The sequence below is a fragment of the Echiichthys vipera genome, assembly GCF_963691815.1.
Source record: "Echiichthys vipera genome assembly, chromosome: 14".
NCBI classification, from domain to species: Eukaryota; Metazoa; Chordata; class Actinopteri; order Perciformes; family Trachinidae; genus Echiichthys; species Echiichthys vipera.
The window spans coordinates 28,135,483-28,148,134 of NC_139839.1; the positions used below are offsets into that span (position 1 = coordinate 28,135,483).

At 38.8% G+C, this 12,652-nt stretch overlaps 1 protein-coding gene across 1 annotated transcript; it reads right to left on the minus strand.

Moving 5' to 3' along the window:
- Positions 1-1,733: 1,733 nt before the first annotated feature.
- Positions 1,734-11,699, minus strand: crtam (cytotoxic and regulatory T cell molecule). Its single transcript, XM_083926547.1, has 10 exons — positions 11,635-11,699; positions 8,110-8,250; positions 7,805-7,957; positions 7,546-7,665; positions 6,002-6,157; positions 5,248-5,526; positions 3,249-3,371; positions 2,933-3,082; positions 2,734-2,820; positions 1,734-1,992 (listed from the first exon to the last, which is right to left on the minus strand). The coding sequence occupies exons 1-10, from the start codon at positions 11,678-11,680 to the stop codon at positions 1,817-1,819; spliced, it is 1,431 nt and encodes a 476-aa protein (XP_083782673.1). The 5' UTR covers positions 11,681-11,699; the 3' UTR covers positions 1,734-1,816.
- Positions 11,700-12,652: the final 953 nt, after the last annotated feature.

The following is a 12,652-nucleotide window of genomic DNA, read 5'->3' on the forward strand; positions in this document are numbered from 1 at the left end:
TGAAGTGTCGGCTGTTTTGAGATGTGTTTCCTGCAGAAACATCACATCCCCCTGAAGTTGCTGCAACTGTGTCAGGACCTTACCTATTTTGATCACTTTGTTCATTCCCTTAGTATTTCAGGAAATCAGACGCACCCCAGTACCTGTCTTTACAGCATTAGCCATAGGAACAATAATAATAAGTTAGAATGAAACTGCATGACCTTAAAGTAATCTGTAGTAGTGGAGGAAGAGAGTGGGGAGGAAAGGTAAAAAAAAAATAAAAATAAAAAAAAAAGGCCCAATCGCACATAAAACAGAACAAAAAACAACATAAAACAAGACAGTAACAATGTGACCAATCTGAGGGCTACTCCCATAGAAAAAATACATTCTGAGCTCTCTAGCTCGAACTAACCACTAAACTGAACTTCCGGGGTCTCAGGACAAACAATGTTTGACCCCTTAAAGTCAAATGAGAATAATAGTAGAGAATAAAACATAGAAATAGTATTGATAATTATGCCAGAACAGACATTAAATTAGTCGGCAGAGGGTGCCAAGATGTCATGAGGCAGACAGGCCATGAGGGTATTTTTTCACCTCAGCTCAGATGAATAGGATCCATTTATAAAACAATCCACCCTGCGTTAGAATGTGTGCTGTATCGATACAGGTCACCCCTGCACATCAGACTATAAAAAGTGTCAGGCTTCAGTAAAGCCCTTTGACCAAACAGAGACAAGAATACTTCAGATAACACTGTGGCGGTGGGTGATAAAAAGTTTTAATAAAATAAAATAAAGCTGTGAAAGAAATATACAATAACAAACTGAAATCCACATGTAGACGAGCTTCCAGTGCTTGGCACCAAGGCCGACCAAAGACAAACTGAATTCTCGTAACAGTGTGAGCAGGCACAAAAACAGGATGATGAAAAGGGAATTTATAAAGCATCAGAAAACACCGGACCTCGAGTCAACATGACCCGAGTGCGTTAAAATGACAACTTAGCGATTTCTGTTCAAAACTTTAACTGAGAAAAAATCGGCAGCCTGTCAGGACTAAAAATAATATAAAATATATAAACTCCGGTCAGTCCGGGGCTGTCATAGCACAGCTACACAGTCAGCACCACACCAACTCACGGTTATCCAGACAACATGACAGCGGCTCGTCTGCGGTGAAATCAAAAGCTCTCCCGCGGTCATCAGGGCTCCTCTGTGCGGGTGGATGTTATGAAGGCTTTCGCCTCTGTGACTGTGGAGAGCCTGTTGAACTGCAGAACATCGTCTTCACCATGTCTACATGCCTAAATGCATGTGGTTGCTGCCATGTGATTTGCTGATTAGAAATTTGCGTTAACGAGCAGTTGGACAGGTGTACCTAATAAAGTGACCGGTGAGTGTATATATATATATATATATATATATATATATATATATATATATATATAATGCCATATATTGTGTATAGGCTATATACCATATATATCTAAATAGATATACTGTATATAGATATATACCGTATGATGAGGAGTTAGATTAGCCCTCAGCCCTCCTCTCTTCCCCGCCTTTCTTTACAACTGTAAAGACTACTATTTTCCGTAAACTTGCTTATCCATGTTCAAACAAAGTATGCCATTTTGTTCTAGCAAAATATAATTTATTGGTACAAGTAAACACATAATATACAGTAGATATGTACACTACAGTTATTATTACAAGTCACATTATTTTTATGAACATATGGTCTACTCTTTCTTACAAGTGAAGTAAGAAGCTGATCAGCTTAATCTGTGAACATGATATTGGCGGTCATGATGGTTTTTTTTTTGTTATAGTTCTGTCTCCTTTATGTCACACTTGGCTGATGTCTGTCCCACGGTCTGAGGTTGAGTGGTCTGCTCTTTATTGACACTCTCTGTTCCTCCCATGGCAGCCGCGTTCATCACTGAGGTTATCACGGTTGGTTTTTCAACAACGTACTGTGTGAATGCCGTGTTGAAGAGCCCTGAGAGAGAGAGAGGGAGTGAGAGAGAGAGAGAGAGAGAGAGAGAGAGAAAGCATTTTACAATCAGCGATTCATTGCAGAAATAGGTTGCTGCCCTGTTTCTGTGGAAAGACAAATGTTTCACCAGAGACTGTGCTTGAATATATTATCTGAAACTGTAGAATAAAAGAGGGATTTTTGTAAAAATAAAAATAAAAATGAATGAATTATGGAACAGAAAGTAGTAATCTAATAGGATGATTAGAATATACAATACAGTATATGTACAAAAATACAGAAACACTAAAGCACTAAAAGAAGTGTTGACCAGAAGCTAATGATAAGTTTTTTAATATATTTTAAACATAATTGTATGTTTTGAATGTGTTGACTTAAACTCATCATTTCTGATTGGGTTGCTTGGCATCCTTATCTGGGCATACATGAACTTTATTTTCTGATTAACAAGTGGAAGCATGTCTTTTCTTTTTCCCAAGGCTGTTAACATTCTCCACTTAGACATGTTTTACTGAGCTTCATTCATTTCCTAAAGCTAAAAGGTGCATTCAATAATAATCACATACAGTTTAACCCGTTGCTCAACATTTCTGTGAATTTTTTCACAATGTGTGTGTAGAGGGAACAAGAGGAATTTAGATGTTTGCAGTTGGAGTACAGTCTCTTCTGGCACAAATGTTTTTCAGCACATTTCCATATTTCTTCTGGCCAGAGACTATAAAAAGAAGCTCTGAACCTGATTACCTCTTCGCCTTTGTCCTTGGGAGTTCTTCTCTTCCTGGCCTGATTTTGATTTATTGCTCTCCTCTGATGGGTCAGAGTCCTCATTCTCTGTAATAATAAAAGCTGTCATATATATATAATATGTTGATATATTGAAACATTTAAAAAAGATAGTAAACCGTTGTTGTGTGTATGCTATGCCGAAAATGGGAACACTCACCTCTCTTCCAGGACATGTGTGCCCTCCTCAGCTTGATGGCAAAAAAAATGACTACCACCAGAAGGCCGAAGATCAGGCATGTAACCAGGAAGACCAGTAATGAGGAACTTCCTTCAGTGCCTGTCTGCATCTTAGGGTCATTCAATATCCCTGGGGGTAGGCAGAACGCTGGTAGTTAGTTTGGCGAAAAAAAGCAAGGCTGAATATCTGTCCAGTTGAAGAAGGAAGGTACAATCAACTGCACACTAAGACAAGCTGCTGCAGCCAAGTGAGCCCTGTCTGCTAAATGGAACAACTTCATTGTAGTTGTTCAGACCAACCAATAGGTGGGATAATTTTTCAAGAAAAGTTCTGCAAGTAATCTTACAATCCACTGTACTGTATATACCTGTTGTGCTTGTTGCATTACTGATGGTGTCATTCCTCCTCCTGGTTGAACCTGATAAAGACATATTGATAAATGAGCCTCCTGAGAAAATACAAGTCAGGAAACTTAAAGGTTGAATATCCAGAATCTTTATTAAAAGCTATATTTAAAAATAATAATAATAATACACCCAAGGGGCGTTTTGAGGGGTACAGAATCAAAGTATTGCTTTTCCTTAAAAGATATATTTAGTCTGAATTCATATTTAAATTTTCTTTTTGATGGGTTTGACAATTACTTTCTGTCCCGTTGTGTTTCCATGGCAGCAGCCAATAGCGTTGGCCGTTGCTGTTTACCAGGGTTGTCTGTTGTTGGGTGCAGCTACTGTAGGCTGTTTGCCAATCCTGCAGCTGCTTCGGAGCCTCAGTGAAGGGGCGTTATTTGTCCCTGCAGCTGAGTGAGCGGAGATGGGCAAAACCCAGAGTCAATATAGGCCAAGCATTCACTCCATGGACTGAGAGAAAGGAGAGAAACGCCATTCAACGCACGCCCAAATGGCTATGGTTCTCCCTGATCGCTATCATCACTTTCATCTTTAATTAGCTGGAACGGCTAACGCTAACGCTAACTGTCAGTCAAACTCCTCTAATTCTTGTTTTTTTGAGGGGACGGGTTCAAACAGGCTCAAACAGACTCTGGTCTCCTGTCTCCTCGCTTGACACACTCAACAACAAACCTGGCAACCCAACTGCTGGAATTCTTTTTTGTTGTTGTGACTTTGATCTTGAGACACTTTGTCCATATTTAACCTTTAAGCTGATGAACAATTAAATGTTATATATAAAGCTGGAAGTTGTTCTGCAGACCTTTTAATGTGTACATTGATTTATCTCGAACAGATGGTCTTTACATGTTTAGGGTTAAAAAAAAACTCTTGGTACAAATATTAAAGAAAATATAGAAAGCATTTTTGAGCTGAGATATCAAATCTTTGATGATACTCTGTATATCTCTTTCATGAAATGGAGCCCCACAGTTCCATCCTCTGAATTTATGAATACACCTAACATATCTGAGTTTCACACTATACTCTTAGACTTCCGTCACAGGAAACAGGGTAAGTGGTATCACAACCACACTGGTGGTGCCTGATCTAAATGTATTGTGAAAGCTGAGCTATCTGTAGTTTCCAGTTTAATATATTATTACAAATCAATAAATAAGGGATGTAGTTAGTTAGTTAGTTAGTCAAATTTTATTTAAAGTGCCAAATCATAACAAAAGTTATCTCAAGACACTTTACATATAGAGTAGGTCCAGAACGCAATCAATGATTTATACATAATTTACAGAGACCCAACAATTCCCCCATGAGCAGCAACAATCTTTAATAAAAATACTACTAATTACTATAGTTATTATATAAAGTATTAATCCAGCAATCATGTGCACACAGTGGCGACGGAAACCTTTCACAAGACAACAAACCTTTCCCTTTCACAAGACAACATAAAGACAACTTTTACTTTTGATACTTTAAGTACATTTTGCTTAAAAATAGCTACGTACATTTCAAATTAGATTTTTTTTAAATAAGTGGAGAAACGCTTCAAACAACTGAAACTTGTAAAATAAATCCTGATATTCCAATTAATTTCTACCAGTAGCCATAAAAGTGTGCATCACAGTGTGAAATATGAATAATGTAATATCAAAACTAATGACAAGTGACTCACTATGAATATAGCATAGGGGAAACCCATTTCAGGTTAAATAATCATCAATTAATCAGTCAGTTTAGGGTGTAGAGTTTACTTTCCTTTTTATATGCTGTACATTTGAATAAATACATGTTATTTTTGATGAGTCTTTTGTGTCTCTCATATGTCATCTAATGTGGAATATTTGAACTAATGAACATAAAAATCCAATGAAACGTTTCACTCACCGCTAGTGCTGAGATGTGAGCCTGTGGATGTCAGAGGGTTCAGAGGAAGTCTTGTGGGTGCTGTGACCATATTTGGCCTCATTGAGGAGAGCAGATTTGAGTGAACTGTTGCTAATATTATAGAGCTGTCTGATGACAGCCCATTCACATCTCTGGTTTCAAGGTACACTGTTGTCCTCCCATGTCTGATCCAGCCAGTTGTTGTTCTCTGCGCCTCTGCTGACCCTTGAGGCTGCGTCGTAGGTGAAGTGGTCGTGGTTGTGCGCCGGGTCTTGGTTGCTTTGACAGAGAGGGGGTTTATGTTTTTAATAAGCAGAAACAGCAATTCAATTCTTGGAAGATCGGAGTGAAAACTATTGCTGACATTTGAACAATCTGCAAATCACGCAGTGTTTTTTCTTATAATAATACAGGAAACCAGACTATTTGCAACATATAGAAAAGAGGAAATGACACGGGCTGTTTTTTTTTGGTTGGTCAAGTTTCACAGTCTGGTGCTGTGGACAGTGTCATAGGTTGAAAAACCCTCTCCAGTGCTTTCCCTGTTTTGTGACGACACAGCCAACTGTCACTGTTCCTCAAATATCCCCATTTACGCAGAGCTACTTTAAAGTATACACGTTTTGGTTCAAGCAAGGCCCATTTGTTTCTCTGCTTAATCTTTGAAACAGGCAAGTTATTGGGACTAAAATTGGATCTGGGGAAGAGTGAGAGACAGAGATAAAGATTTTAAAATTAAATGAATTGTACTCACAGTCACGTCCAATTTTGACAAAATCCACCAGAGGTTGTGAGAGCAGAGCTGGATGGCGAACAAGGCATTTCACCGTGACTCTGTTCTCCACTGAGTGAACATGTAACATATCCACTGAGACAAATGTTTTATGTTCATGTAGGACTTGGGCATGAGCTGTGGAATGGGACAGATGTTATTAGTATCCATTTCTAAGCAGGTGTACCAGCTGGCACCAGCAGTCAAAGAAGCATCATAATGACAACAATGCTGAGAACTAACAATTGATATTTTCCAAAGAGAGTTTAAATTATGAATATATGGCATTCAAAATTAACTAAAACAGATGAGTAGGTCTATACTTGTAAAAGTGTAGCAATTTTAAGGGTCATGGTTGTCATCAGGGCTTGAAATAACATTACTCAACCCACTAACCCGCTATGAGGGGGTAAAGATTTCTGTAACTGTGACAGTCATCAAGCCCACTCTGTGGTTTCTGAATCAAATTTCCATACACCTACAAAAGTGCAGTCACAATGGCCAGTGAAAAGGGCTGGGTGTTAAAAAACAAAAGCAAGTGCCCAAGCATGCCTGCTTCTGTATGTGCGCTAGGCACTAGATAAGGTGAACCCTGAATCAGAAGGTCACACTGCATGTTTCATCTCTAACAGCTGAGCCAGTCAAAGTGCTGCATGACAATAATGTGCTTCTTTAAGTAGAGAAGAGTTTCAGAATCGCAGTGTGCAAGACACAACAACACATAAAGCTTAAATCTCAGGTGATGCACCTTTGTCAGTCAAATTCATGATATGTTTCCTCCGGTCTCACTTTGGTTCATTCTTTCAAAACAATGGAGCTTTTGCCATTTTTTTTAAGTGAAAGTGAAATCATTCCATGGTCTTTTTCAACATTTGCACACATCAAATAAGCCATCCAGACAGTTTTTTTCATGTATGAACTATTAACGGAGAAATCCCAGAGAGTCGCTAACAGCTGGATGTGGCTAACACTGATGATTAGCTCCGGACAGCTCGGTGAATTGAAACATCTTTTTTTTATCCACTAATACTGCTCCAAACCTCTGCAGCAGCAATAGAAGAGTCCCTACACAGAAAACAAAGCACCAATGGGCTCCTTCCTTTGGGATTGACTTTGGTAATCCACTTGAATGGACATTACAATGAGAGGAGCTGGTACAGGGGCCAGTAGGTAAGTCTTTAAAACCCTCTTTTAATAAACTCTGGGTTCACTAACTACGTTGTTGGTGCTTTGTTTTCGGTGTAGGGACTCTTCTCATGCTACTGCAGAGGTTTGCTGTTATTTTGAACAGTATTAGTGGTTAAAAAAGACGTTTGAATGCTTTCACCGTACTGCCCCGAGCTAATCACTGTTAGCCACGCCCAGCTGTTAGCGACTCTTAGTGACTCTCTGGGATTTCTCCGTTAATAGTTCATACACTAAAAAAACTGCCTCAATGACTTTTATGTGTGCAAGTGTCGAAAAAGACCATGGGATGATTTTCCGCCAGAATTTAATTTTAGCATCTCCAGTTATTACAAACTTACCAAGAATTTCTGGTCCACGATCCAATTTCCAGAAGATCTGGGGAGGATAGTGGTTCCCCTCAGCAGTGCATTTTATGACGGACTTTCCTTCATGCTTTGTTACTGTCATTTTGGGACGGCCTTTAAAATAATCAACACAAGATCAAATGTTATTACATTATTATGAAATCATCAATGGTAATGGTCTGTCATAGTGAAGCCCTCGTCTCTTCAACAACAATATTATCAGAGACCCAGTCAACTGCAACAACATTCTCACCTAACACTGTCACCTCCACTTTCTTCTCTGTTGTGTGATGGCCATACTGAGAGCATGTATAGTTGCCTCCATCTTTGAAGTTGACATTGGAAATACTGATGGTGAATTCTGACTCAGACAGTTTGTTGATGCTATAGCGCTTGTCCTTCAAAGCTGGGAGCCAGTGAGGGAAAATAAAAAGATGTAATATTCTTAATTCAAAAGTATGAGAGATTCTTGCAATTTTGATCCAAGCATCAGACACATTTTTTGTTGCTGCTTATACATGTGTTGTACGATTGAGGCACAAGATATGTCATGTTCACCTTTATTGCGATTGAAGAACATAATATATCCTTCAGGGTTCTTCCAGTCCACATGGGTCTTGTGAGCATTAGTGATTGGGCAGCTTAAGCTGAGTGTCTGACCTTTTGTCAAAGTCACATGCTGCCACACCGCAAGTGAAACTGCAATCAAATAAATAGGAACATCAGTTTCCTTGAAAATTCACACTGAAAAAACAATGTCATCCTCACACCATACAGTTTGATAATACATTCCAGATAGCTGCTGTAACCCAGGAGAATAAGGTAATAAACTGATAGAACATAAGATCAAACCTAAATGTAAGCAAACAAAATGACTGTGTTTATTGTAACAGAATGTCATAAAAGCAGTTACTGTTAAATGTATCATTTATTTTGTGTGTACTCCTTTAGTGCAGCGGTAACAGCCAATCAGGTGAATAATTAGAGCAAGAGCCGAACGCTACAGACATCACATGGAAAAGACTAGAACGAGAGGAAAAGAGGAGTAAAAGGAGTGTATTCTGAGGTTTCACACCTTGTTTCTTTCATTTTTGGGAGGATATCGTACTCAGCTGCTGTTCACGTTGCTGGTTTCTGTTTATTTCATTTTTGAAGAGGATTTGGTGAGTGGAAAAGTATATATTTTTCCAGTGCGTGTGTTAGCAGGTATCCCTTTGTCGTATGAGTTCAGTGTGCAGACGATATTACTCGTAGCTAAGCTAAAGCAGTCTGAATAACTTTCATGCTATGTATTTAGCGTTTTTATTTTGTTTAATGTGTAGTTAAGAGCTAAAAGGAAAACGGTACATACACGGTCAAGTCTGCCTCGCTGCGGATTGGAAGCGAGTGAAGAGCCGCCATTTTAGGGTGCAGTTTGGATTTAAGGTGATAGTTAATCTGTATTTCAGTACTAGTACTTTATTTTCATTTAATTTCATGATTTATGTGAAGCTAAAATTCTGCATGTGCATTGCCTTGTTGTATGGCAAGCCAGGTTTTTAGACGGAATCACTGGTGTGTGAACACACCTGGAGCTGTGGAAAGAAGATGGCAAGCCACCCATAGGAGAGAGGGAGTCCAGTGGATGATCACATATTCTGCAAAACTCACCTGCACACGCGGACAAAGGCACTAATATAAACACTGGGATCGCGGTAGGACAAGACTGACAGCAACACACAGTGGATTTAATTTGAACTGATAAAGGACTTAAACAAAAGACTGGTCATATACCAAACAGGGGAAATCTGAGTTATTGGTTTTACTAATCTGTGAAATTTGATTGAGTTGTATTTTGATAAGTTTTCTTGAACTGTGTTTTATTTGTTTATTCATTTTTCCTTATTGTGTTCTGGATTGCTATTACAGGGATGGGTTGTATAAAATGAGTTGAAGCTTAAACAAAGCTGGTTAAGCAAACCAAAGAGAAAATAAAAACATAGAACTAAACTCATAAATAGGCCTTATTTAGCTAAAATGAGAACTTAGACTGAGTAAACTCAAAATAGATACCAGGAACTCAACAACCAACATAAGAAACCCAGGTACAAACTTATATCTTAGTTCAAATAGGCTGGATTAAATCCAAATAACATAAATATGGATAAAAAAACTTATTCTCCTAAGCTTCTGGTTTCATTCTGAATGGTTGAGGGGAGATTAAATAATTCATGTCTTGTATGTGTGTGAAAGTGTTTGGTACCAATTGTTCTTCTGACGTTTTCTACATATAAAAAGCCGGCAGTTAAAATTCCCTTACTGCTCTGTGGTCTGTTATTCTTAACAATAGGACCAACCACTCACCTGAACCTAGACTCTGGTCCTATACTTAAAGTGCTACACTACCCATCAAGAGGTGACTAGCAATCTTCTATTGGAATTAAAGTCAAGTCAGTGCGTTTCCCTCCCTCGCACACAGAGGTGAAACGCTGTTTTTCACAGGGTGACTCTATTCTGGTCTGTGCCACTGGTTTGGTCATTGTGTGCGTGGAGGTGGTGTGACAGGAAAAACACTACACTGTTCCTCACTGTACTGCAACGACAAAAGACAAAAGACTCTGTCACACATATGTATTTCTGATGTGACAGGAAGTGATGTGGTCAGTTCTTTCATGGTGAAAGAGAAAGTGAAGGGCGGCTGTAGATGCTGTCGGTTGTTCACGGGGGCTTTGGGGGCTTTTTCTTTCCTATGGGCTGAGAATGACGAGCAGTTTGGAAAACACAAGTGGGGGCATATTGACACCAGCAGTGAGGGCAGTGGGCTTACAGGTTTCACATGCGTGGGTTGGGTGTTACATTAATGCATGTGAACATTGGAACAAATGTATGAAAAACGCAGAAAAAATACTTAGATATGACATTTTCACTTTATGGCAACATGTGTTTAACAGTTTTCTCTGGAGTTTAATAATTGAGTTTTACATATTTTAATTTTATTGTTAAAGTAAAATACTATATGCAATGTAAAGAATAACCTAAGAGCAAAGAATTATATATGCTGTATGCCTGTGAATATTCTCATTTGTCCAGGTCATCGTTTTCAGTCAAAAGCAACTGGACTTGGTTATTTGTCTAGGAAGATGTTTCACCTCTCATCCAAGAGGCTTCATCAGTTCATGTACGCATCTGACCAGGCTGGGACTGGTCTGGGATGTCCACCCATACACAGTATAAACATTCATGCATGGTTGTGGTGCCTATATGGAAACTTGGGTTGGGTACCGAAGGGTCAACCGTTCAAGTCCCAAATGAATGAATTGAATTTTCTAAAATAATTTCATAAAATATTTTTAATTTTTCATCGGTACTGATGACTAAATCAAACAATTTAAGGGACTGGGTTATAATTCCATATGATGTTTCAGTGGAATCATATAAGTTATGAAATCATATATCGAGATATCGTGGTACACAATTCCGTTGTCTAAACTTATAAAAAGCACATGATAACCCAAATTTCTGATGTGAAATATTTTGAGGGAATATCATTTGAAGTTTGCAGTTTTATTCTTACATCACAGTATTTGTGTGCATGCATAGTCAGTGTACAGCTGGAAAAATAGATTATTTTCTATAAATTCACTTGAAACTATTCTGTTCATTTTGCACTAAAGGTTATTTGCATATAGACTATTTATTTATTGACTTACCATGATGTTTATCGTTGTGGAGATATGACCCTTATCACAATAGAAGATTCTGGACATATTGTCCAGCCTTATTTATGTGTAAAACTACAAATAATGCCTCAAAAGGCACAAGCATATACAATGATGCTTTTTACTGAAGACAAACTCAACCCTTTGATTTGTCAGAAACATCACAGTTAGTGATATCGCCAAAACTTTCCCCAATAAACATCACAATTTTAAACATCACACATTGCCGTAGAAAGATAAGTATTAAGACTATTATGTTAAGAAGGCATACGAGCAAAGTCATCACTTCCAGTAGGATCATCTGCATTCATTTCATTGTCTCATTTTAACATTCTCTACTTTTCATAACAAAGCATACCAGTCAACAAGTACTGAAAGGACTCACCCTGTATGAGTAACACGAAGACGCTGAGCTGTAGCTTCACTTCCATCTCTGTCACTCACTAACAATCACACTTTGACTCAGTGTTTCCTCATCACTGTATTTGTACTGCACCAAGGGACCTTCCATGACATCACGGCCTTGTGGTTTCCACTGACTTATTGGTTCAAGGGAATCTTGTGTGATACCTACAGTACTGTAATACTGTTGTCCACTTCTGTTTCTGAAACTACCCAACAATCACATTAGGGATTTATTAAAAAAATATATTTATATTCTTTAAAATCTTAACATTTAGAGATTGAATTGAATTACATTGAATTCAAATCTAAATGGGGGGGAGAAATTATGACTGTTATTAATTACGTATACAGTAGTTGTGCTTTTTCTGCTGGGTTACACCAGAGCTAAAAGTTCAGGACACTTTCAGGGTGTTTGGTTTAACTACAAACGTAACGCTTCAATGCACATCAGAGCCTTAAAGTATAATTCCGGCGCAAAATCATCCCAGGGCCTTACATACATCAAATAAGCCATCAAGACAGTTTTTTTCTTGTAACAACTATTAACGGAGAAATCCGGTAAAGTCGCTAACAGCCGGACGTGGCTAACAGTGATTAGCTCGGGGCAGTAAGGTGAAGAAGAAGAAGTAGAATTCCTTTATTAGTCCCGCAACGGGGAAATTCGATTTTTCCACTCTATTATTGTTATTCATGTTACACACACACAGGCCCGATATACACACACATGCACAGACAGGACCTATATACATGCAATTAATGGAGAAATGTTAGAGCGAGGGGGCTGCCAGTGACCAGCGCCCCGAGCAGTCAGGGGTTCGATGCCTTACTCAACAGCACCTCGGCAGTGCCCAGGAGATGAACTGGCACCTCTCCAGTCATCAGTCCACGCTCCATTCATGGTCCACACAGGGACCCAAACCGGCGACCCTCCGGTTTCCAGCCAAGTCACCTATGGACTGAGCTACTGCCGCCCCCAGGCATTAAAACCTCTTTTTTAA